The sequence below is a fragment of the Ranitomeya variabilis genome, chromosome 6, assembly GCF_051348905.1.
Source record: "Ranitomeya variabilis isolate aRanVar5 chromosome 6, aRanVar5.hap1, whole genome shotgun sequence".
Classification (NCBI taxonomy): Eukaryota; Metazoa; Chordata; class Amphibia; order Anura; family Dendrobatidae; genus Ranitomeya; species Ranitomeya variabilis.
Window position 1 is genome coordinate 39,998,029 of NC_135237.1, and position 27,720 is coordinate 40,025,748.

At 41.2% G+C, this 27,720-nt stretch overlaps 1 protein-coding gene across 2 annotated transcripts in view; it reads right to left on the minus strand.

Annotated features, from left to right (window-relative positions):
- Positions 1–531: 531 nt before the first annotated feature.
- The window catches only part of RSU1 (Ras suppressor protein 1), a 119,997-nt gene continuing 92,808 nt past the window's right edge, over positions 532–27,720 (minus strand). For both annotated transcript variants that reach the window (XM_077268298.1, XM_077268297.1), the window contains exon 9: positions 532–1,442. In XM_077268298.1, coding sequence (XP_077124413.1) covers positions 1,340–1,442 — 103 coding nt within the window. In that variant the 3' untranslated portion in view covers positions 532–1,339. The remainder of the gene's footprint in view (positions 1,443–27,720) is intronic.

Genomic DNA, 27,720 nt, shown 5'->3' on the forward strand with positions numbered 1-27,720 from the left:
CCTACATGGATCGTTCATCCATCCAGTCGCCATGACTCAAGACCGATCCGAAGGGCGATAAATAATAATGGCATCATTATCGCTTATAAAGGAGGGATAACCTGAAGAAAAGCTCCTGACACCCAGAGTCGGGAAGAGAGGACCACAACAGGCTGTGATCTTTCTGATGTCATTTGCTTCATCCGTACATTGCACCTGGAATATTGACGCAATTGGTATCATTTAAATGCTACGATTCTGATTTTTAACATCTCACAATCTATACACTGCAAGCTTCTAATATGATCCCTAATTACATACATCCTTGGCAGAGAAAGGGTTAAACAAATGGAGCAGTTTAGCTGTATAAATTAACTGAAAAAAAATTTTTGAAAGAAAAATTGAAAAACTATACCCCCAGACATTGTAGTTTGTATAATGTACAACAATATTGCAAAGAATATTATTTATTTTGTCGATATATTTTTCTTTAAAAACAAGAGCACCAAAATGATTTTGTAAAGATAAAAACAAAACAAAAAATAAAATAAATCCATGACATCAAACGAGAGTTTATTACTCAAGTGAAAAGATGTAAGCAGGTTGTGTTATAATATAGGTTGGCAAATATATGGAAACATCGCAAAACTAGTGAAAAGAGTGAATCAATTGAACCCTTCATTTCCTAAAACGGTTCTCAAAAAATGAGAGTAAGATCCTAATTGGTTACTTTAGTCGAACATATACCGTACTTTTTTCCCTAAGGGCCAATACAAAAGTCAATCATAGGACCCCCAGCCTTCATGTGCAATTTATAACACTGGTCTTTTTGGCGGGGTCTTTAACTATGATCAGCACAGGGTCTGGATTCGAGAGCTACTATCACTCCCCTTTGGTTATTCTATTGAAAGTAGGCACTTGGATACTATAAAAATAATCTTGGAAAAAAAAAAAAATATAAAAATGGAATAATAATAAAAAAAAAGATAAACATCAGATGACATATTGTGCACTATTAGAACTTAATGACAGGTAAGCTTTATATTACAGGTGGATTTGCACATTTGACAACAAACTAGAATAATAAGAATATTTTTCTTTTGCGTAGACGATGGTGAGCAGCAAGAGTTAATGGCAGTGAATGTATATACAATATATACGAGTAACAGATATAAATGCATAGCTAATAATGCGCCGACTTCTCCGGCAGAATATCGGGAAGACAAACAAGGTCAATACTATATCGGCCTTAAACTCTTCATTTTTTTTGTTTCTCCGTGATGTGATATTTCGGGAAATAAATAGAAATAATTAGGCTCATGCAGAAACCGGGTGTGAAAGCCGAGGACATATCGATAATCTATTTATTCTTCGCTGCCAGAGGCTTGCGGCTGATCTTCTTAGACTTGTCATTGTTCTTCTTTGGGGGCTCTGGGTTAGCTTGCATGTGTCTTCCGTAAAGGCTAAGAATAAAAGAAAGAGATAAGGTTACATAGTATACATAAAAGCAAAAGTAAAGAAACATAAATACAAGTATATATAAAAAATGTATAAATGATATTAGAAAATATATACAGTGGCTTGCATAAGTACTCAACCCACTTGGCTTTTTGCCTATTTTGCTACATTACAATCTGTGTTTAAATATTTTTGTGATCTGATTTGTGTGTGATGCATCAGCACTAAATAGTCTAAGTTGGTGAAGTGGGTAAAATATTAGGTATAAATTAAACTTATGGGATCAAGTAACTAAAGATTGGCAGGTGCATATGTATTCACCTCTTTTGCTGAGAAGCCCCTTAAATTTTTTGATGTTAGCATTTCCCTTCATATGTCCCATGCTTAGTGATAAGACGTCCACCTGTGTGCAATCTAAGTGTCACAGGTCAGTCAGTATATAGACTTTACCTTTTCTGAAAGGTCACAGAGGTTGCAACACCATTAACAAGAGGCTCCACTAACCAAACACCATGAACACCAAGGAGATCTCCAAACACCACCATGAACACCAAGGAGATCTCCAAACACCACCATGAACACCAAGGAGATCTCCAAACACCACCATGAACACCAAGGAGATCTCCAAACACCACCATGAACACCAAGGAGATCTCCAAACACCACCAAAAACACCAAGGAGATCTCCAAACACCACCATGAACACCAAGGAGATCTCCAAAAACCACCATGAACACCAAGGAGATCTCCAAACACCACCATGAACACTAAGGAGATCTCCACACACCACCATGAACACCAAGGAGATCTCCAAACAAGTCAGGGGTAAAGTTCGGTTATACAGAAATTTCCCAATCTCGGATGATCCCCCGGAGCACCATCAAATCCATTATCATCAAATGGAAAGAACATGGTACCACAAAAAACCTGACAAGAGAGGCCACCCACCGAAACCCTCAGCCAGGGCATTAATCAGAGAGGCAGCACAGAGACCAAAGATAACCCTGGAGGAGCTGCGGAGTTCCCAAACAGACTGGAGTATCTGTCCATACGACCACGGAGGTGGGCTTTATGGAAGAGTGGCCAAAAAAAGCCTTCACTTACACACAAAAATTGTAAGGTTCGTTTTCAGTTTGCCAAAAGACATGTTGGAGTCCCCCCCCCGCCCACCCAAATGTATAGAGGAAGGTATGTGGTCAGATGAGACCAAAAATGAACTTTTTGACCACCAAGGTAATCACTATGTCTGGCGCCAAATCAACACAGCCAAATTTCTCTCTCTCCTTTTTGACCACGAGTCCTGCCCACGGTCACCTTGAACTAATGGTCCGCGAGAATCCTCCCAGTACTCCGGAGCTTGAAATTATCCAGTTTGGTGAGCTATCATTTTCATTATATGTGTAAAAAAAATACCACCCTCAGCTCTATTAAATATCTATGGGACTGAATGAAAGATGGATCTAAAAAATGATGTCACTCAGGAAATCAATTCTATCTTGTAAATGATATTGGAGCTTTATGTATTGCTGAATTTCTTGCTACTGGGGGGGGGGGACATTGCTTTTAAATGGTGAGATCTTAAATCAACAGTAAAAGCACATTTTTGATAAGATTTTATAAGAAAAATCCTCCTCTTTCTCCACTCATGAGCCACTTCTTTTCTCTCTGTCTCTTGAAAGCATCATTCATTCTGAAAAAACTGACAGATTCTAGTAAGCGTTTTAGCTCACTGCAGTGCTGGATTTGCAGCTACACTGCTCAGTACTGCTTTACAAATGTTCTCTATGCTGCTGATGCATCTGAAAATGTGCTAAATAGAGACCGTAGAACATGAATCCCTCATGCCTGTGTATGTTGTGTATGGGAGACATAGCTAGTCCCTACCCATCCACTAGCTCAGAGACAACTTAAAATTTAGAGACAGATCCGGCAGAGGTGAAACCCGGTGTAAAATTGTTGGATAAAAGTCAGAAATAGTGTTATTCCTCGTGTGCACACATGGATTATTCTCAGTTCACCTTAAAATGACAGGTACACTTTAATTACAAGAGTATTTTTTATATAGTATATATTGCTCCTATAATAACCAGTAAAACTACTACCACCACCATCCTCACACATATAACATTTATTGCAGTATATTATTGTATCTCACACTGAGCCCTTTCCCTACAAGCATATACAGATTTTTCCGGTGTATTACAAACATTAACGGAAAAGCACATCTGACAGGACTGGCATATAGTGAAGACATTTAACAGTGCTGCAAGCAGAACGCTTCGCCAGAAGACCCCAGGGCTCGGATATGTGACAGAGTAATGCTGTCAGAACCTTCCCCGGCTCTCCCCGCATGATTGATTGTCCAGACACTGCTACCAACACATCAATGCCACATTAATAAGTACTACTGATTACATGTTGACAAACTATTCCACAATTAGAATACCAGGCACTAGGGGCAAACACTGTGACAAGAGGTAAATGATGGATACATCTGTCACGGGTGACGGCCGAACAGACAACTAAGTGGTCAGGGGAAACATTTACATTCTCTAATTCTGAAAGGAAATTTCACCATCAAAAACTTCCATCAAAGAGAGGAAAGGTTTTCAGCAAAAAGAACATAACTCATTCAGCTCCATATTCTTCTAATATGGGGCAGTATTATAGTAGTTATATTCTTCTAATATGGGGCAGTATTATAGTAGTTATATTCTTGTACATAGGAGCAGTATTATAGTAGTTATATTCTTGTACATAGGGGCAGTATTATAGTAGTTATATTCCTGTAAATAGGAGCAGTATTATAGTAGTTATATTCTTGTACATAGGGGCAGTATTGTAGTAGTTATATTCTTGTACATAGGAGCAGTATTATAGTAGTTATATTCTTGTACATAGCAGCAGTATTATAGTAGTTATATTCTTGTACATAGGAGCAGTATTATAGTAGTTATATTCTTGTACATAAGAGCAGTATTATAGTAGTTATATTCTTGTACATAGGGGCAGTATTATAGTAGTTATATTCCTGTAAATAGGAGCAGTATTATAGTAGTTATATTCTTGTACATAGGAGCAGTATTATAGTAGTTATATTCCTGTAAATAGGAGCAGTATTATAGTAGTTATATTCTTGTACATAGGAGCAGTATTATAGTAGTTATATTCTTGTACATAGCAGCAGTATTATAGTAGTTATATTCTTTTACATAGGGGCAGTATTATAGTAGTTATATTCTTGTACATAGGAGCAGTATTATAGTAGTTATATTCCTGTAAATAGGAGCAGTATTATAGTAGTTATATTCTTGTACATAGGAGCAGTATTATAGTAGTTATATTCTTGTACATAGCAGCAGTATTATAGTAGTTATATTCTTTTACATAGGGGCAGTATTATAGTAGTTATATTCTTGTACATAGGAGCAGTATTATAGTAGTTATATTACTGTAAATAGGAGCAGTATTATAGTAGTTATATTCTTGTACATAGGAGCAGTATTATAGTAGTTATATTCTTGTACATAGGAGCAGTATTATAGTAGTTATATTCTTGTACATAGGAGCAGTATTATAGTAGTTATATTCTTGTACATAGGAGCAGTATTATAGTAGTTATATTCTTGTATATAGGAGCAGTATTATAGTAGTTATATTCTTGTATATATGGAGCAGTATTATAGTAGTTATATTCTTGTACATAGGGGGCAGTATTATAGTAGTTATATTCTTGTACATAGGAGCAGTATTATAGTAGTTATATTCCTGTAAATAGGAGCAGTATTATAGTAGTTATATTCTTGTACATAGGAGCAGTATTATAGTAGTTATATTCCTGTAAATAGGAGCAGTATTATAGTAGTTATATTCTTGTACATAGGAGCAGTATTATAGTAGTTATATTCTTGTACATAGGAGCAGTATTATAGTAGTTATATTCTTGTACATAGCAGCAGTATTATAGTAGTTATATTCTTGTACATAGGAGCATTATAGTAGTTATATTCTTGTACATAAGAGCAGTATTATAGTAGTTATATTCCTGTAAATAGCAGCAGTATTATAGTAGTTATATTCTTGTACATAGGAGCATTATAGTAGTTATATTCTTGTACATAGGGGCAGTATTATAGTAGTTATATTCCTGTAAATAGGAGCAGTATTATAGTAGTTATATTCTTGTACATAGGAGCAGTATTATAGTAGTTATATTCCTGTAAATAGGAGCAGTATTATAGTAGTTATATTCTTGTACATAGGAGCAGTATTATAGTAGTTATATTCTTGTACATAGCAGCAGTATTATAGTAGTTATATTCTTTTACATAGGGGCAGTATTATAGTAGTTATATTCTTGTACATAGGAGCAGTATTATAGTAGTTATATTCCTGTAAATAGGAGCAGTATTATAGTAGTTATATTCTTGTACATAGGAGCAGTATTATAGTAGTTATATTCTTGTACATAGCAGCAGTATTATAGTAGTTATATTCTTTTACATAGGGGCAGTATTATAGTAGTTATATTCTTGTACATAGGAGCAGTATTATAGTAGTTATATTCTTGTACATAGGAGCAGTATTATAGTAGTTATACAGTGGGTACAGAAAGTACTCACACCCCTTTACATTTTTCACTTTGTTTCATTGCAGCCATTTGGTAATTTCAATAAAGTTTATTTTATCATCATTAATGTACACTCTGCACCCCATCTTGGCTGAAAAAAAAAACAAATGGAGAAATTTTTGCAAATTGCACAAAAAAGAAAAACTGAAACATCACATGGTCATATATATTCAGTCCCTTTGCTCAGACATTCATATACAAGTCACATGCTGTCTATTTCCTTGTGATCCTCCTTGAGATGGTTCTACTCCTTCATTGGAGTCCAGCTGTGTTTAATTACACTGCTATGACTTGATTTGGAAAAGCGCACACCTGTCTATATAAAACCTCACAGCTCACAGTGCATGTCAGACCAAGTGAGAATCATGAGGCCAAAGGAACTGGCCAAGGAGCTCAGAGACTGAATTGTGGCAAGGCACAGATCTGGCCAAGGTTACAACAGAATTTCTGCAGTACTCAAGGTTCCTAAGAGCACAGTGGCCTCCATAATCCTTAAATGAAAGAAGTTTGGGACCACCAGAAGTCTTCCTAGACTTGGCCGTCCAGCCAAACTGAGCAACCGTGGGAGAAGAGCCTTGGTGAGAGAGAGGTAAAGAAGAACTCAAGGTCACTGTGGCTGAGCTCCAGAGATGCAGTACAGAGATGGGAGAAAGTTCCACAAAGTAAATTGTCACTGCAGCCCTCCACCAGTCAGGCCTTTATGGCAGAATGGCCTGACGGAAGCCTCTCCTCAGTGCAAGACATATGAAAGCCCGCATAGAGTTTGCTAAAAATCACATAAAGGACTCCCAGATTATGAGAAATAAGATTCTCTGGTCTGATGAGATGAAGATAGATCTTTTTGGTGATAATTCTAAGTAGTATGTGTGGAGAAAACCAGACACTGCTCATCACCTGCCCAATACAATCCCAACAGTGAAACATGGTGGTGGCAGCATCATGCTATGGGGGTGTTTTTCAGCTGCAGGAACAGGAGGACTGGTTGTACTTTGCCGCTTTCATGTTTCCTTCAATGACAGATATCCTGGATGAAAACCTCTTCCAGAGTGCTCTGGACCTCAGACTTGGCCGAAGGTTCACCTTCCAACAAGACAATGACCCTAAGCACACAGCTAAAATAACAAAGGAGTGGCTTCAGAACAACTCTGTGACCATTGTTGACTGGCCCAGCCAGAGCCCTGACCTAAACCCAATTGAGCATCTCTGGAGAGACCTGAAAATGGCTGTCCACCAACGTTCACCATCCAACCTGACGGAACTGGAGAGGATCTGCAAGGAAGAATGGCCGAGGATCCCCAAATCCAGGGGTGAAAAACTTGTTGCATCATTCCCAAGAAGACTCATGACTGTACGAGCTCAAAAGGTGCTTCTACTCAATACTGAGCAAAGGGTCTGAATACTTATGACCATGTGGTATTTCAGATTTCCTTTTGTTTGTTTTTTTATAAATTTGCAAAAATTTCTACATTTCTGTTTTTTTTGCAGTCAGGATGGGGTGCAGAGAGTACATTAATGAGAAAAAAAAATAACTTTTTTGAATTTACCAAATGGCTGCAATGAAACAAAGAGTGAAAAATTTAAAGGGGTCTGAATACTTTCCGTACCCACTGTATTCTTGTACATAGGAGCAGTATTATAGTAGTTATATTCTTGTACATAGGGGCAGCATTATAGTAGTTATATTCTTGTACATAAGAGCAGTATTATAGTAGTTATATTCTTGTACATAGGGGCAGTATTATAGTAGTTACAGTTAGGTCCATATATATTTGGACACAGACAACATTTTTCTAATTTTGGTTATAGACATTACCACAATGAATTTTAACCAAAACAATTCAGATGCAGTTGAAGTTCAGACTTTCAGCTTTCATTTGAGGGTATCCACATTAAAATTGGATGAAGGGTTAAGGACTTTCAGCTACTTAACATGTGCCACCCTGTTTTTAAAGGGACCAAAAGTAATTGGACAGATTCAATAATTTTAAATGAAATGTTCATTTTTAATACTTGGTTGAAAACCCTTTGTTGGCAATGACTGCCTGAAGTCTTGAACTCATGGACATCACCAGACGCTGTGTTTCCTCCTTTTTGATGCTCTGCCAGGCCTTCACTGCGGTGGTTTTCAGATGCTGTTTGTTTGTGGGCCTTTCTGTCTGAAGTTTAGTCTTTAACAAGTGAAATGCTGCTCAATTGGGTTGAGATCAGGTGACTGACTTGGCCATTCAAGAATATTCCACTTCTTTGCTTTAATTAACTCCTGGGTTGCTTTGGCTTTATGTTTTGGGTCATTGTCCATCTGTAGTATGAAACGACGACCAATCAGTTTGGCTGCATTTGGCTGGATCTGAGCACACAGTATGTCTCTGAATACCTCAGAATTCATTCGGCTGCTTCTGTCCTGTGTCACATCATCAATAAACACTAGTGACCCAGTGCCACTGGCAGCCATGCATGCCCAAGCCATCACACTGCCTCCACCATGTTTTACACATGATGTGGTATGCTTTGGATCATGAGCTGTACCACGCCTTCGCCATACTTTTCTCTTGCCATCATTCTGGTAGAGGTTGATCTTTGTTTCATCTGTCCAAAGAATGTTATTCCAGAACTGTGCTGGCTGTTATGATCCTAGTGGCAAGGATCGCAGGTCGGACTAGCTAAGTAACTGAACAGACTACTAGCTCTGGGGAAGTGGTAACTAGATTGACCGCAACCTGATCCTATCCGCAAACAACTATAGGCAGCCGTGGAACGTTACCTAAAAAATCCTAGACGTCTCGTCACGGCCTGAGAAACTGACTATTCCTGGAGGGAAAGTAAGTCCTCACTTGCCTCAGTGGAAGACCCCAAAGATATAGAATAGCCCCCCACAAATATTAACGGTGAGTTAAGGGGAAAACACAAACGCAGAGATGAAATCAGATTTAGCAAATGAGGCCCGCTAATACTAGATAGCAGAAAATAGGAAGGAAACTGTGCGGTCAATAAAAAACCATATTCCAAAATATCCACACAGAGATTGCTCGAGCCCCCGCACCAACTAACGGTGCGGGGAAAGCAACTCCGTACCCCAGAGCTACCAGCAAAAAGAAATCACATGTTAGCAAGCTGGACTAGACTCATCATACACAGAAATCATATTGCAGGCAGATGAGCAAAAAATATTCAAACAGAACTTAGCTTATCCTGAAGAGGCAGAAAACGAGATAATCAGGAGTAATCAGAATAGCACTGAATACATTGACAGCCGGCAACAAGTGGAAGTGAAGCAGAGCTAAATAGGAGCCTCCCTGGTGAATAACGAGGCGAGGCAGCTGATCCAGCAGACCCACAGGATAATAAACCAAACCACCAGGGGGAGCCAAAAAACCAAAGTCACACAATACTATCTGTGACCACAAGAGGGAGCCTGAAAACGGAGTTCACAACAGTACCCCCCCCCCCCTTGAGGAGGGGTCACCGAACCCTCATCAAAACCCCCAGGGCGATCAGGGTGAGCCACATGGAAGGCACGAACCAAATCTGCCGCATGAACATCAGAGGCGACAACCCAGGAATTATCCTCCTGACCATAGCCTTTCCACTTAACCAAATACTGAAGCCTCCGTCTAGAAATACGAGAATCCAAGATCTTCTCCACCACGTATTCCAATTCTCCCTCAACCAGCACAGGGGCAGGAGGCTCAACCGAAGGAACCACAGGCACCACATACCTCCGCAACAACGACCGATGGAACACATTATGAATAGCAAACGATGCCGGGAGGTCCAAACGAAATGACACAGGGTTAAGGACTTCCAAAATCTTATAAGGACCGATACACCGAGGCTTAAACTTAGGAGAGGAGACCTTCATAGGAACAAAGCGAGAAGACAACCACACCAAATCCCCAACGCGAAGTCGGGGACCCACACAGCGACGGCGGTTGGCAAAGCGCTGAGCCTTCTCTTGTGACAGCTTCAAATTGTCCACCACATGATTCCAAATCCGATGCAACCTATCCACCACAACATCCACTCCAGGACAGTCAGAAGACTCCACCTGACCCGAGGAAAAACGAGGATGAAACCCTGAATTACAAAAAAAGGCGAAACCAAAGTAGCAGAACTAGCCCGATTATTAAGGGCAAACTCGGCCAATGGCAAAAAAGTCACCCAGTCGTCCTGATCAGCAGAAACAAAACATCTTAAATAGGTTTCCAAAGTCTGATTAGTGCGCTTGGTTTGGCCATTCGTCTGAGGATGGAAGGCCGACGAAAAAGACAAATTAATGCCCATCTTAGCACAAAAGGTCTGCCAAAATCTAGACACAAACTGGGATCCTCTGTCGGAAACAATATTTTCAGGGATCCCGTGCAAACGAACCACATTTTGAAAAAACAGAGGAACCAACTCGGAGGAGGAAGGCAACTTAGGCAAGAGCACCAAATGGACCATTTTAGAAAAACAATCACACACCACCCAAATGACCGACATTCTCTGAGAGACAGGGAGATCTGAAATAAAATCCATGGAAATGTGCGTCCAAGGCCTCTTCGGGACAGGCAAAGGCAACAAGCCACTGGCACGAGAACAGCAAGGCTTAGCCCGAGCACAAATTCCACAAGACTGCACAAAGGAACGCACATCCCGCGACAAGGAAGGCCACCAGAAGGACCTAGCCACCAAATCTCTGGTACCAAAAATCCCAGGATGGCCTGCCAACACCGAAGAATGAACCTCGGAAATAACTCTGCTGGTCCATCTATCCGGGACAAACAGTCTCTCCGGTGGACAACGGTCAGGTCTATCCGCCTGAAACTCCTGCAGCACTCGTCGCAAATCTGGGGAGATGGCAGACAAAATCACCCCTTCTCTGAGGATACCAGCCGGCTTTGAATCACCAGGAGAGTCAGGCACAAAACTCCTAGAAAGAGCATCAGCCTTCACATTCTTCGAACCAGGCAGGTACGAGACCACGAAATCAAAACGAGAGAAAAACAGCGACCAACGAGCCTGTCTAGGATTCAGCCGCTTGGCCGACTCGAGATAAATCAAATTCTTGTGATCAGTCAAGACCACCACACGATGCTTAGCTCCCTCGAGCCAATGTCGCCACTCCTCAAATGCCCACTTCATAGCCAACAACTCCCGATTACCAACATCATAATTCCGCTCGGCAGGCGAAAACTTTCTTGAAAAGAAAGCACATGGCTTCATCACAGAGCCATCAGAGCTTCTCTGCGACAAAACAGCCCCCGCTCCAATCTCAGAAGCATCAACCTCGACCTGGAAAGGAAGGGAGACGTCTGGCTGACATAAGACCGGAGCCGAAGAAAACCGGCGCTTCAGCTCCCGAAAGGCCTCCACAGCCGCAGGAGACCAATTAGTAACATCAGAACCCTTCTTGGTCAAATCCGTCAATGGCTTAACACCACCAGAAAAATTAGCGATGAAGCGACGGTAAAAATTAGCAAAACCCAAGAACTTCTGAAGACTCTTAACAGATGTAGGCTGAGTCCAGTCATGAATAGCCTGAACCTTGACTGGGTCCATCTCAATAGCAGAAGGAGAAAAAATGAAACCCAAAAAAGAGACCTTTTGGACTCCAAAAAGACATTTTGAGCCCTTCACAAATAAAGCATTGGCACGCAGGACCTGAAACACCATCCTGACCTGCTTAACATGGGACTCCCAATCATCCGAAAAAACCAGAATATCATCCAGATACACAATCATAAATTTATCCAGATATTCGTGGAAGATGTCGTGCATAAAGGACTGAAAGACAGAAGGAGCGTTAGAAAGTCCAAAAGGTATCACCAAGTACTCAAAATGGCCTTCGGGCGTATTAAATGCAGTTTTCCATTCATCACCCTGCTTAATACGCACAAGGTTATACGCACCACGAAGATCTATCTTGGTGAACCAACTAGACCCCCTAATGCGAGCAAACAGATCAGATAACAATGGCAAAGGATACTGAAATTTGACTGTGATTTTGTTTAGAAGGCGATAATCAATACAAGGTCTCAAGGAACCATCCTTCTTAGCCACAAAAAAGAACCCCGCACCAAGAGGGGAGGAGGAGGGGCGAATAAGTCCTTTCTCCAAAGACTCCTTTATATAACTCCGCATAGCAGCATGCTCCGGCACTGAAATTGAAAAGTCGTCCCTTAGGAAACTTACTACCAGGAATCAAATTTATAGCACAATCACAATCCCTATGAGGAGGTAGAGAACTGAGTTTGGGCTCATCAAATACATCCTGGTAATCTGACAAAAACGCAGGGACCTCAGAAGGAGTGGATGAAGCAATTGACACCACAGGAGCGTCGCCATGAATTCCCTGACAACCCCAACTTGACACAGACATTGCTTTCCAATCCAGGACTGGATTATGAGTCTGCAACCATGGCAGGCCCAACACGACAACATCATGCAAATTATGCAATACAAGAAAGCGAATCACCTCCTGATGAACAGGAGTCATGCACATGGTCACTTGTGTCCAGTACTGAGGTTTATTCGTAGCCAATGGTGTAGCATCAATTCCCCTCAGTGGAATAGGGAATTTTAAAGGCTCCAAAACAAAACCACAGCGCCTGGAAAATGACAAATCCATCAGACTCAGGGCAGCACCTGAATCCACAAAAGCCATAACCGGGTAAGATGACAGGGAACAAATCAGGGTAACAGACAAAATAAACTTAGGCTGTAAAGTACCGATGGTGACAGATTTATCAATCTTTTTTGTGCGCTTAGAGCATGCTGAGATAACATGAGCTGAGTCACCACACTAAAAGCACAACCTATTTTGCCGTCTATAATTTTGCCGTTCACTTCTGGTCAGAATTCTATCACATTGCATAGACTCAGGTGTCTGTTCAGAAGACACCGCCAAATGGTGCGCAGGTTTGCGCTCCCGCAAACGCCGATCAATCTGAATGGCCAGAGTCATTGACTCATTCAGACCTGCAGGGGTAGGGAACCCCACCATGACATTCTTAATGGCTTCAGAAAGACCTTTTCTGAAATTTGCAGCCAGGGCACACTCATTCCATTGAGTAAGCACCGACCATTTCCGAAATTTCTGGCAGTACACCTCTGCATCATCTTGCCCCTGAGAGAGGGCCAACAACGCTTTTTCAGCCTGGTTCTCAAGATTAGGTTCCTCATAGAGCAATCCAAGGGCCAGAAAAAACGCATCCACACTGAGCAACGCATGATCCCCTGGAGCCAATGCGAAGGCCCAATCTTGAGGGTCACCGCGCAAAAAGGAAATGATAAATCTTAACTTGCTGAACGGAATCCCCAGAGGAACGAGGTTTCAAAGAAAGAAACAACTTGCAATTGTTCTTAAAATTCAGGAACCTAGATCTATCTCCAGAAAACAACTCCGGAATAGGTATTCTAGGCTCTGACATAGGACTGTGCACAACAAAATCCTGAATACTTTGTACCCTTGCAGCAAGATGATCTACACTGGAGGCTAAACTCTGGATATCCATATCAGCAGCTGAACTCAGAGCCACACCAAGATTAAGAGGAGGAGAGAAGCCAGACACACAGCAGCTAGACACACGGCAGCAAAAAAAAAAAAAAATATCTCCAAGCTTCTTTTCTCCTGCTTCTGCCATGCAATTAACACTTTATAGGCCGGCTGTACTGTTATGATCCTAGTGGCAAGGATCGCAGGTCGGACTAGCTAAGTAACTGAACAGACTACTAGCTCTGGGGAAGTGGTAACTAGATTGACCGCAACCTGATCCTATCCGCGAACAACTATAGGCAGCCGTGGAACGTTACCTAAAAAATCCTAGACGTCTCGTCACGGCCTGAGAAACTGACTATTCCTGGAGGGAAAGTAAGTCCTCACTTGCCTCAGTGGAAGACCCCAAAGGTATAGAATAGCCCCCCACAAATATTAACGGTGAGTTAAGGGGAAAGCACAAACGCAGAGATGAAATCAGATTTAGCAAATGAGGCCCACTAATACTAGATAGCAGAAAATAGGAAGGGAACTGTGCGGTCAATAAAAAACCCTATTCAAAAAATCCACGCAGAGATTGCTCAAGCCCCCGCACCAACTAACGGTGCGGGGGAAGCAACTCCGTACCCCAGAGCTACCAGCAAAAAGAAATCACATGTTAGCAAGCTGGACTAGACTCATCATACACAGAAATCATATTGCAGGCAGATGAGCAAAAAATATTCAAACAGAACTTAGCTTATCCTGAAGAGGCAGAAAACGAGATAATCAGGAGTAATCAGAATAGCACTGAATACATTGACAGCCGGCAACAAGTGGAAGTGAAGCAGAGCTAAATAGGAGCCTCCCTGGTGAATAACGAGGCAGCTGATCCAGCAGACCCGCAGGATAATAAACCAAACCACCAGGGGGAGCCAAAAAACCAAAGTCACACAATACCATCTGTGACCACAAGAGGGAGCCTGAAAACGGAGTTCACAACAGCTGGCTTTTTTAGATGTTTTTTAGCAAAGTCCAGTCTCGCCTTTTTATTCTTGATGCTTATGAGTGGCTTGCACCGTGCAGTGAACCCTCTGTATTTACTTTCATGCAGTCTTCTCTTTATGGTAGATTTGGATATTGATACGCCTACCTCCTGGAGAGTGTTGGTCACTTGGTTGGCTGTTGTGAAGGGGTTTCTCTTCACCATGGAGATTATTCTGCGATCATCCACCACTGTTGTCTTCCGTGGGCGCCCAGGTCTTTTTGCATTGTTGAGTTCACCAGTGCTTTCTTTCTTTCTCAGGATGTACCAAACTATAGATTTTGCCACTCCTAATATTGTAGCAATTTCTCGGATGGGTTTTTTCTGTTTTCGCAGCTTAAGGATGGTTTGCTTCACCTGCATGGAGAGCTCCTTTGACCGCATGTTTACTTCACAGCAAAACCTTCCAAATGCAAGCACCACACCTCAAATCAACTCCAGGCCTTTTATCTGCTTAATTAAGAATGACATAACGAAGGGATTGCCCACACCGGTCCATGAAATAGCCTTGGAGTCAATTGTCCAATTACTTTTGGTCCCTTTAAAAACAGGGTGGCACATGTTAAGGAGCTGAAACTCCTTAACCCTTCATCCAATTTTAATGTGGATACCCTCAAATGAAAGCTGAAAGTCTGAACCTCAACTGCATCTGAATTGTTTTGTTTAAAATTCATTGTGGTAATTTCCATAACCAAAATTAGAAAAATGTTGTCGCTGTCCAAATATATATGGACCTAACTGTATATTCTTGTACACAGGAGCAGTATTATAGTAGTTATATTCTTGTACATAGGGGCAGTATTATAGTAGTTATATTCTTGTACATAGGAGCAGTATTATAGTAGTGATATTCTTGTACATAGAGGCAGTATTATAGTAGTTATATTCTTGTACATAGGGGCAGTATTATAATAGTTATATTCTTGTACATATGGGGCAGTATTATAGTAGTTATATTCTTGTACATATGGGGCAGTATTATAGTAGTTATATTCTTGTACATATGGGGCAGTATTATAGTAGTTATATTCTTGCACATAGGAGCAGTATTATAGTAGTTATATTCCTGTACATAGGAGCAGTATTATAGTAGTTATATTCCTGTAAATAGGGGCAGTATTATAGTAGTTATATTCTTGTACATAGAGGCAGTATTATAGTAGCTTTATTCTTGTATATAGGTGCAGTATTATAGTAGCTATATTCTTGTATATAGGAGCAGTATTATAGTAGTTACAGGCGACATTTATTAATCCGTCAGCCGCTAATATTTGTTTTTGAATGTGGTTACAGCAGAGAGCAAAAGATTGTAATTCAACTGCACAAAAAAGTTATGAAGGTAGATTTCCTTTACATAATTAAAGGACTGCAAATCCTACCGGAGCAGAAACTAGGGCAGGTAATTGCTTATCAAATGTTACTTGATAAATCAAAGAAATCAGAGCCCACGGTGACATGTCTATGCCATAAACCAGAGTGGCATCTGACACGAGGAGTTTGTGCTACCAGTCTATCTTCTGGCCCTGTCTATATAGTTGGGCGGTCAATGTCAGATAACAAGTAACAACCTCTTCCAGGCTTCATCTGCAGCTTGTGCAACATATCCTCATACCTTCACATGCCAATCATACACGGGCTCCAAACTAATGAGTGGAAAAAAAAAAATAAAAAAAAAAATATATATATATATATATATATATATATATATATATATATATATATATATATATATATATATATATATATATATATATAGTAAATTTTCCCTTTTGCAGCATTAATTTTAAGAGACAACAGCCTACTGAATGTCAAAAAAAAAAAAAAAGAATATCCAAGAATCATTACAATTCATTTAAATAGAATTAAAATTCTGTGAATTTCCTATTCTATCTTTGAGAGATCAAAGTCTTTGTTTCTTGGCTATCGAGCTCCAAATCCTAGATTTAATTTTTTTTTTTTTTTACACAAATTTAGAAAAAGAAATATTTGTGGTATTTTTTTCCTGTTTATTTCTTATCTTTCCATGTTTTACCCTAAATAACCTGTTACATGAGTTCTTAGTTGTATTATAGTTTTGTTAGTGTCTGGTTTGTGAAGTTTTTTTTTTTGTAATTTATTTCATATAATCCAGATTTCTTTTTTTCTTGGTGGGGGGAGAGGAGAAGGGGTGAGAGGGTGTAAATGGGATACTTCTTCCGAGACTGGACAACAACTTTTAAAGTGTACTTTAGCTGCAGGTGCGTTCAGGAATATTTCTGGCTATTACATGACTTGTATCCTGCAGTATCTACCAGTTTTTAGTTCCAGCTGTCTCTGAGCTAGTGGGTGACGACTATCTGCGACGAGGTCTCCAACACACAGTACACACAGACAGCTAAGGGATCTCTGGCGGTCTATAGGATTTAAAGAAAAAGTGGACATTGTGACGGACATGTCCCAAACTTTGGAAAGTGCTAACATTTACATAAGTGAGAAAAACTGCCTCTTGCAATTTTTTTTTTTAGGATGTTGTCCCTTTTATGAGACTCCAGTATTATATGATTATCGCATCCATTTCCGCCCTACCCTTCAGTTCGGACAGCGTTACAATAGCGGCATACTGTTTATGGGGTTCCTGGCCATTAGACTCTATACATGGACAGAGAAGCGGACACTATGCGGTGTATACAGCTATCCGTCAGCCACAAAGAATCTTAAAAGTGATGTCCAGGGGGCCAGCAAACCAGCAAAGCAACAGCTGCTTTATTCCATCAGATGCCATCTATATTCATTGTTCGGCTGATGAGATTTTTATAGGCTGCGCACCTTTATACGTGTAGGATACAGATACAGTTGTTTGCTGTCGGACTACTTTGGGTGAGATAAAGGCACGGACTGATGCCTCGGATAAGTATCGCAGCAGCTTTAGCCTGCAGGTGGCTATCCTGAGATGCAGCCAAGCATGCACTTATGTACCGTGACTGCTGAGCTCTGACTATTTTGGGGGCATAAGATGATTACGGTCTACCATCTGGATCCAAGTGTCAGTTTTATGACAACTGGAATCTTGTAGTAAAGAATAAAGGCATTTTAATACAATCTTCTGTTAAGATTTGTCATCTTAACTCCCTGCAGGACGCAAAAAACTTTTTTTTTCTAGTGAACTTGTCTGCCATATTTGTGGGACAAGTTGTACTCTTATCGGGCTGTTAGGGGTGTTTATTTTTCACTTAGTAATAGGAGAATGTTCCTCTTAAATGGTCACTGTTTCAAGAAATGTTATGATATATAGTATACCAATTGAGAGTTCTGCTTTTTCTCCACTTATGAGCCACTTCTTCTCCTCCCGTGACTCCTAAACGCATCATATACTTTGAAAAATAGCAAAAATCCCCCCAAAACGGACTGCTAGCTCACTGAGGGTCAGATTACAGCTGCATATTTAGATTTGAGAGAGAGGGGGAAAGAGCAGAGAAGCACTCACAGACCAGTGCAGGATTCACATCTACACTGCTCAGTGCTACTATATAATGTCCTGCATGCTGCTTCTGCTCCTTTTGAACATGTGTTGCATAGAGACAGGAGAACAGGAATCCTTCACGTCAGTGTGTGCTGTGTATGGGAGACATCATAGCAACTAGTTTCCACTCACCAGCTCAGAGACAACTAAAAATTAGAAATGGAACCTGCAGAAGGGAAACATGGTGAAAGACGCAGGATGCTAGTCATACAATGGCCAGAAATAGGGTTATTCCCTCATGTGCACTTAAACCACCTTACTCTGCAGTCATCCGAAGGCAGAGGTATGCTTTAAATATTGTCAGAAATGTTGTATTTACTATTTTATTATGTGTTAGGCCTTTCAATATGTAATACAATTATATTCATTTTTTAAAGATTTATTCGTCCTTCATTCATTCTGTGTCACAGCAGACCCCAATCTGTTCTGCTTGTGATAAATGTTATGGCAATGGGCTCTTTCTTATTCCCCACTTACAATATATAGATATTTTTAGGCTATTATGGTATGTAAGTATACACATTCTTCAACAATGAAATTGCAACACCCAGATGAACATGTAATTGTGGAAACCAAAGGATGGATAGAAGTGTTAATAATTTGCAAATTATGAAAAAAATTGAAACACAATTTTCAAAACATCTCAAGTATAAGCGGCATGTGCCAAAATCCGGCACTTACAGCCTCGGCTGCGATCAATGAGGTCCAATGGTCGTCTGAAGAAGGTTCGGCCACACTGAATGCACTGGGGCACAAGAGCTACCACACAGAAGGCGTCTGCACAAAATTGGATTATGAGCCGGACGTCCAGCTCCAGATGCTCCATTGACCTTATGTCACCACTCTCAAAATTTATCATGGTGCAGAGGAAGATGGCAAAGGAGGATGAAATTGAGGTCTGTCCTCTCCTTCGATGATTCCTGCTTTTGTCTGAACAGACATCTGTCTGAGATGGTTTAGGGAATCCTGCATTGAGCAGGGGGTTGGACACGATGACCCTGGAGGTCCCTTCCAACTCTAGCTTTATTTGCATTAAAGATCATAGAATGTTAAAGATTGGTCTGGAAATCACATGGGCTTTGCGATGAAGAGGCCTTCACAAGGGAATATGAATGTGTCCCAGGAGCCCTTTTTTCATCCCACATGTTGCTCCTGCTACTGTGATCAGACTGTGGCCTAAACGTGCTACCATGTTCTGCAGCATCTCCAGACTTGTCTCCCATCGAGCACATCTGAGACGTCATTGGTCGGCTAGTACAAAGCAGCTGCCAGCAGCAGATCTTGATTACCCAAGTGCATTTCGCACAGCTGAGCCTTCATCAGACGGCCATTAATAACCTCATTGATAGCAAACATGAGAACCCTTAATTTAACGCTTTTAGGGCGAATTTGTCAAATTATAAAAACGAAAAGTATACACTTACAATTGAATTAGACAGTAAATCTCCATAGAAAGAGTCTTTTAAAGGGGTTAATCGCCAGGTAGCATCAGACGAGATTGGATTTTTTTTTTAAGGCACAATACAAAAAAAATGATATGTAATTGTCATGAAAGCCACAAAAGTTTCCTAGTGCGTCAGTCTGATGTGTATTACCAATACATAATACAAGAGAAGAACTACACAGTTAAACAGTGAGGCAGTGGACTCCCCGGTGGCCACGCCGGTGGTGACAAATGAGCGGCCAGTGCCGGCTACAGCAAGCTACCAATATCATGTGAGAAAGATGCTCATTAAGCTTCATCATCCTGTCGGCTTTAATGGGGCCTTTACTTAATAAAAATTCCCAGAGCCATCGCAGGGATATTAGGCCAAGTCCTTGCTTATGTATCAGGTGGTCCCAGCTGTCACCGGTAAGCGTACAGTTCACGCGGCGGTCTCTGGAGAGGGCAGTGAATTTAGCCTCCGAGTAATAAATGCAGAAGGAAATCAATAACTGCAGGCCGGCGCATTACTTAACCGTTTAAGAAAACAGGCGATCCTTTCAGATTAAATGACATTGCGCTTAATGCTGTAATTTCCCACTTAAGATTTTTGCATCGCTACATAGAAAAATCCCAATAAACTCATTTTTTTTCCCGCTTAACTTAACCAGTACGAGAACAGACGCACAAGGGACTTCCAGTGTAATTTCGGAGTCCTGGAGAGCGTAGAAATCACATTACGGAGTCTGACAGGTGTTAGTGAACACTACATAGGGTGGGTTTAGATTTGTGTATTGGATGTCCGGACATTTATATAGCAGAACTTCCTATTTCTGTACTTACATGCATTTTTATTTATTTTTACCGTATGACAATCACAGCAATTGTTTTTAATTTTTTTGGCCGAGCTATAATACTTTTTTTTCTCTTTGAAAAATATATTAAAAAAATATATATTTCTGCACTGCAACACAAAAAATACCAGATTTGGTTATTAAAGTGGTTAACCAAGATCTTAAAATTAATGTCCCAACTATAGTATCTTTAAAGGGAATCTGTCAACAAGTTTTTTTGCTATGTAATATGATAGCTGCACGATGTAGGGGCGGAGACTGATTTCAGTGATGTGTCAATTATTAGGCTGTGTGTTGCCGTTTCAATACAATCAGTGTTTTATCAGCAGGAGATCATCATTACAGGACTAGGTGTCTCATGCCTCCTGGTCCAACCACACCCCCACTAGCAGCTTTCTGTCAATATACAGTGTATATAGAAAGCTGCCAACCAAGAGTGTTGACGGGGTTATACAGGGCTCAGCATCTATATGTACAACAGAGAAAGTTCTGAATGTATCACAACTACCGGACCCAGTAAACTGAGTGACATCACTGGAATCAGGGTCTTTTTTCCTACACTATGCTGCTCTCATATTAGGTGGCAAAACCCCTATTGCCTTTAAGGGAATGCTTAGAGGTTTGGAACTTACATGTATCAACTGTTTGTGCACCCTGTTGAGTACTACATCTACTTAGCTTGACAGGCACGGACGTGTAATTTTAGTAGCACCTATTCCTGGTACCAGTGGGGTAACGAAGCTTGGATGCCCCAATGCAAAATCTCCAACAAGGCTCGCCAAACAATCAGGAGGGCTTTAATAGTACTGGTCTTCTCGAATGAGGGAAAGGGACCTTTTGGGGCCCCATAGCGAAAAGGTCCGGGTGCAACTGTAATCCCACCACTCGCTACAGTTACTGAGCGGTAGTAGTAAACAATGGAAGTGATAAAAGGTCAAAGAGGCACCACAGCCACTTGGTAGAGGGCCCAAAGCCTCTACCTTGATCTGATGTTTATGTCCTATCCAAAGGATAAGCTGTGATGGTGTGATATGTTATGTGGGTATCATTTTTATGTATATTTCTATATTTCTTATTTTCATAGTGTTCTCTTGTAGGATGAGTTATTTGGTAATTGACGAATGGCTGTTGCTGCCATCTAATATCAGCCCCCACAGTAGTGTATTGTTGTCTTCTCACAGGGTCAGTGAATAATCCTGTTTGCTAATATGCTAATGTCATGTTGACCTAGCTTGTTGAAACAATGAGCCCCAGCAACCTTCCCCCTCATGACCTGTGAATGAGGAGGGAGACTTTCAAAATATCAGGGAGGTGAGACCCAGATCAGTCCTGTGTGGAACTATGATGTGTTCACAGCACCTCAGAGAGAAAGAATAGTATACAGTTAGGTCCATATATATTTGGACAGAGACAACATTTTCTAATTTTGGTTATAGACATTACCACAATGAATTTTAAACAATACAATTCAGATGCAGTTGAAGTTCAGACTTTCAGCTTTCATTTGAGGGCATCCACATTAAATTGGATGAAGGGTTTAGGAGTTTCAGCTCCCTAACATGTGCCACCCTGTTTTTAAAGGGACCAAAAGTAATTGGACAATTGACTCCAAGGCTATTTCATGGACAGGTGTGGGCAATCCCTTCGTTATGTCATTCTTAGTTAAGCAGATAAAAGGCCTGGAGTTGATTTGAGGTGTGGTGCTTGCATTTGGAAGGTTTTGCTGTGAAGTAAACATGCGGTCAAAGGAGCTCTCCATGCAGGTGAAACAAACCATCCTTAAGCTGTGAAAACAGAGAAAAAACCCATCCGAGAAATTGCTACAATATTAGGAGTGGCAAAATCTACAGTTTGGTACATCCTGAGAAGGAAAGAAAGCACTGGTGAACTCATCAATGCAAAAAAACCTGGGCGCCCACGGAAGACAACAGTGGTGGATGATCGCAGAATAATCTCCATGGTGAAGAGAAACCCCTTCACAACAGCCAACCAAGTGACCAACACTCTCCAGGAGGTCGGCGTATCAATATCCAAATCTACCATAAAGAGAAGACTGCATGACAGTAAATACAGGGGGTTCACTGCACGGTGCAAGCCACTCATAAGCATCAAGAATAAAAAGGCTAGACTGGACTTTGCTAAAAAACATCTAAAAAAGCCAGCACAGTTCAGGAAGAACATTCTTTGGACAGATGAAACCAAGATCAACCTCTACCAGAATGATGGAAAGAGAAAAGTATGGCGAAGGCGTGGTACAGCTCATGATCCAAAGCATACCACATCATCTGTAAAACACGGCGGACGCAGTGTGATGGCTTGGGCATGCATGGCTGCAGTGGCACTGGGTCACTAGTGTTTATTGATGATGTGACACAGGACAGAAGCAGCCGAATGAATTGAGGTATTCAGAACCATACTGTGTGCTCAGATCCAGCCAAATGCAGCAAAACTGATTGGTCGTCATTTCATACTACAGATGGACAATGACCCAAAACATAAAGCCAAAGCAACCCAGGAGTTTATTAAAGCAAAGAAGTGGAATATTCTTGAATGGCCAAGTCAGTCACCTGATCTCAACCCAATTGAGCAGCATTTCACTTGTTAAAGACTAAACTTCAGACAGAAAGGCCCACAAACAAACAGCAACTGAAAACCACCGCAGTGAAGGCCTGGCCGAGCATCAAAAAGGAGGAAACACAGCGTCTGGTGATGTCCATGAGTTCAAGACTTCAGGCAGTCATTGCCAACAAAGGGTTTTCAACCAAGTACTAGAAATGAACATTTTATTTAAAATTATTGAATCTGTCCAATTACTTTTGGTCCCTTTAAAAACAGGGTGGCACATGCTAAGGAGCTGAAACTCCTAAACCCTTCATCCAATTTTAATGTGGATACCCTGAAATGAAAGCTGAAAGTCTGAACTTCAACTGAATCTGAATTGTTTTGCTTAAAATTCATTGTGGTAATGTCTATAACCAAAATTAGAAAAATGTTGTCTGTGTCCAAATATATATGGACCTAACTGTATGGACTATGTTATCCTCTGTCTGCTGGATTGTTGGACTCTCATCTCCCACAGCTTTTATCCTCTTACTGAACTGCATTCAGGTTCTGGACTATTTTATCCTTTGTGTGGTGGATTGTATATGGACCTTTCATATTTTTGCCTAAATAAAGGTCTTGGTCTTGTTTACTATCCTCTAGCTCTGTTGATTGTGTGATACCGGAGAAGGACCCCGTGACAAAAGCCATCAATTTTTTGGACCTGGATAACAACTTTACTAAAGGACACTTTAGACTAAAGATGGATGAACCCAACCCTCCAATATCGGGGGGGGATCAGCTGACAGTCTGATGTACATGGGGCCTACTCTCTCTCAATGTCAGGGGAGTTAGGATCCAGCCTTTCAATTTCCAATAGATGACACTTTGGTTCCCCGTGAGATAAGCCACTGCCAAAGGAATTTATCAGCGGCTCTCTCATAGACCATAGGAGCCATTGGCCGAGCCGAGTGTTCCAGTGTATGGGAGACTCGGGAGAGGCAGCTGCCAGCTGAAACATCGTTTGGCTAACAGCTATGTAATACATCAATTTCCTATGGGGAAAGTTGGGTTTCCACATTGTGTCTGCGGCATGCACCAGAAACCATGCTCACATGCAGTGGCTATTGGCCTGGTAAATCATGTGGCTATTGGCCCACGCATGTAACTATAGTGTGTTGTCTCCCCTATGAGCCTCCACACCATAGTAAGGAAAGCTACTAAGTGGCAACCCCACACTGGCAAATCCAGCCTGTCCATATATTGCACATTTGAATGATCAGCATGTAATACCCCATTTCCCCTATAGTGGCCACTGTGGCGGAATTACATTGCCAAACAAGGCTTCCTTCATCGATCAGTTGAGCAACTGATTTCTCTTTTTTTGTCTAAAAAAAAAATCCTAACATAAGAACAAAATGAGCATATACCCTGTAGTAAATAAATAAATAATAAGTTTAAATAACACAGGGGTACTTTGTTGCCACCATTTTCATAAAAAAAAGCATAAAAGCTATCCCAATGCGACAGAGTGTACTCAACGTGATGCTCCTAACTCTGGTATGAAAACCTCACCTTGTGTCAGCCAATCTCAATGTAGACTGTGCAGACACCTGTCCGTGGGAAGCTGTAGAGAGATGTCAAGTTCAAAAAGGGGGAACCACACCCGTCTGTACAGAGTACAAGAAATTACAGCAAAACCAAAGAAATGAGCCGGAACATAAATTGACATAAGTGCAACGTGCAGGATCTCGTGGCCACAGTATGAACGGACTCCTACACATCGCACTTATACGAACAAATGTTCCGGCTCATTTCTTTATTTTTTCTCTAAAAAGACAGCAGGTTTGGGAGACGTCCATGACGCTTCATCTATACAAGGCTGCATAATCAAATCCCATGTAAAAAAATAATTGCAGTTTTCCCCATGTACAGCTTTCTAGGCTGGATTAGACTGCCCCAGATTAACCATTCATGTTTCTTGTTACATTTAGGGCAACTTCTGCTTTCTGCATGTTCTACGGCTCCTCCGTGGTGAGAGATCAGTGCGGTGACCTCGTAGATGGACACGTTGATATCTGTAACTGCGCTCTCTGGGAAATGACACTTTGTCATGGCGGTCTGTCAGCCAAGAGCCGACTCTGCAACACTGACGCCGTCTACATAGATTCCCAAATTGTCAAATAACTGCTCTGTCTTGCCATCAGCCTAATCCACACGCTGTCAGCGGCCCATTTACCTCCGCGGCTCCTCACCCCGTCCTATTTAACTCCGCCGGCAGAGCGACCAAAGAGTGGTTTCAAGTAAAAGACTCCGCGTCCTCCCAAACTCATCTATCAGAAATGTCCTAGATTTGATATAATTTACAATACTTCAAGAGGCCAAGCTTTTCAGCCCGGTAATGTACAGTACATGATGTGCCGATATAGCAGAGATGAATTAGTCATGGGCTGTTTCACCAATGAGGTCCAGTAATTTTATGGAAAATTGGCCTGAGTCAATTATAATGGATTATTAAATATATCTTCTAGACCGGATGAGGATGGTGTACTTACATTAAAAAAAAAAAAAATCAATGCCAAATGGCTGCATAATCCTGATATTAAAATCAACATTTTTAGGAGTCTAGTTAAGCTGCACCCATGTTCAACAAGGATTATACAGCCATTCTAACATGAGTTATCAACGTAAGTACACTAATATCATCAGGTCTAGATTTATTCCATAATGAATACAGTTTGTATTGTGAAACCTGATGACAGGTGCGTTTTTTTTACTTTCATATCGCCACTGGTAGGGGATATATTTTCTCCTTTATTTCTAAAGATGTTGTAGTATGCAGTATTAGGGTATGTGTCCACGTTCAGGAAACGCTGCGTTTTTGACGCAGCGCTGAGCCGCAGCGTCAAAAACGCAGCGTCCAGATGTTACAGCATAGTGGAGGGGATTTAATGAAATCCCGTCTCCACTGTGCAGTAAAAAACGCATGCGTTTTTCCCGCGAAAACGCACATGCGGTGCGTTTTTTCAGAACGCAGCATGTTGCTACAATGAGCAAAACACGTAGGAACACCGCAGGTGACCTGCCAGTGACCTCAGGTGCATTTTTGGTCAGGATTTTACCTGCATAAAATCCTGACCAAAGCCTGAAGCAAACCTGAACGTGGACACATACCCTTAGAAGGATTTTTTATAAAGTAAGCAGTTTAAATCACTGCACGTGATGTATGCAAAATATCTTGTTGGAGTCAAGGAGGTGGTTCACCACCCAGAATGAGATCCATGAGTACTTATTACGTCATCGTAAGTTGGTCCAAAGCCCATGAACGTGCCATTGTCTTTCGGTTCTGGCGCACACACTATGAGCACTTGAGTTCCGACACTCTTGAGATGATGCACCCTGTCTTGGGGACATCAATCAAGTCATACTGAAGAGTATAGTCAAGTAGATTCTTTTTCCGACTGGCTCCACCACTCTGACTCTTCTGCTAAGTGTCTCCGCCTCCTTGACTTCAGCAAGGCAATTTACATAGCGTGTGCGCCTATTTTACAAAATCCCGCTTCTAATACTACAGACAAGGTCATCCTTAGAAAGAAATACAGCTAATGTACCAACTACTGCTGGGGGTTTATGGAAGAAAAGCCTACTGACATGTAACTCCATGTCTATGCAGGTGGTTAGGAGTCTTCCACGTGCAACAGGGCTCAGGTTGTTATCAGGACCCATGAAGATGTGAATTACCAGAACTATGTTGAACATACAATGACAAGGTGACAAAAGGTGGCCACCTCGTTACTGCTACCGGAATCTTTTCTACTTTATGTATTTCTCACTGAAACATTTTCTACAACTTTAGCTTCTTCAAACAAAATGACATCAACGGCTACAGTGACGCACTTTAAAGCCGTCTTGTCTTGTCTGGTCTCCCTTTGTTCTTTGGCTACTTTTTAGATCTAAAGATGAAAAAAAAATGAAATTTTGTTTCCATGCTCCCTAGCTGCTTGCACAACATATCCCTAATTGCCAAGGCCCAGTGAAAAAAAAGGTGAAATCACTTCTATGTGGAACGTAAAACCAGAAAAGGCGGTCATGTTGTTTCACCAGAACTGGGGACGGGATGAGCCAGGGGGAAGATCTCTGTTAAGTAAGCTTCAATGAAAGACCGGATGCAACTCAAGACTAAAGGCCCCAATACAGGATGAGCCAGGGGGGAAAGATGTCCGGTAAGTAGGCTTCAATGAAAGACCGGTTGCAACTAAAGGCGCCAATACAGGATGAGCCAGGGAGGAAAGATGTCCGGTAAGTAGGCTTCAATGAAAGACCGGTTGCAACTAAAGGCCCCGATACAGGATGAGCCAGGGGGGAGATGCCCAGTAAGTAGGCTTCAATGAAAGACCGGTTGCAACTAAAGGCGCCAATACAGGATGAGCTAGGGAGGAAAGATGTCCGATAAGTAGGCTTCAATGAAAGACCGGTTGCAACTAAAGGCCCCGATACAGGATAAGCCAAGGGGAAGATGTCCGGTAAGTAGGCTTCAACGAAAGACCAGTCGCAACTCAAGACTTAAGGACCGGATACAGGATAAGCCAGGGGGAAGATGTCCGGTAAGTACGCTTCAATGAAAGACCAGTCCCATGTGATGTATAAATCATCATCTCAGATGGCATAGAGTAATATAGTTAATGATTAGTGATGAGCGAACGTGCTCCGATAAGGTGATAACCAAGCATGCTCATGTGCTAACGGAAAAATATGTTAGAGTCCCCGCGGCTGCATGTCTCGTGGCTCTTCGATAGCTGCAACACATGCAGGGACTACTCTTAGGCAATCCCTGCATG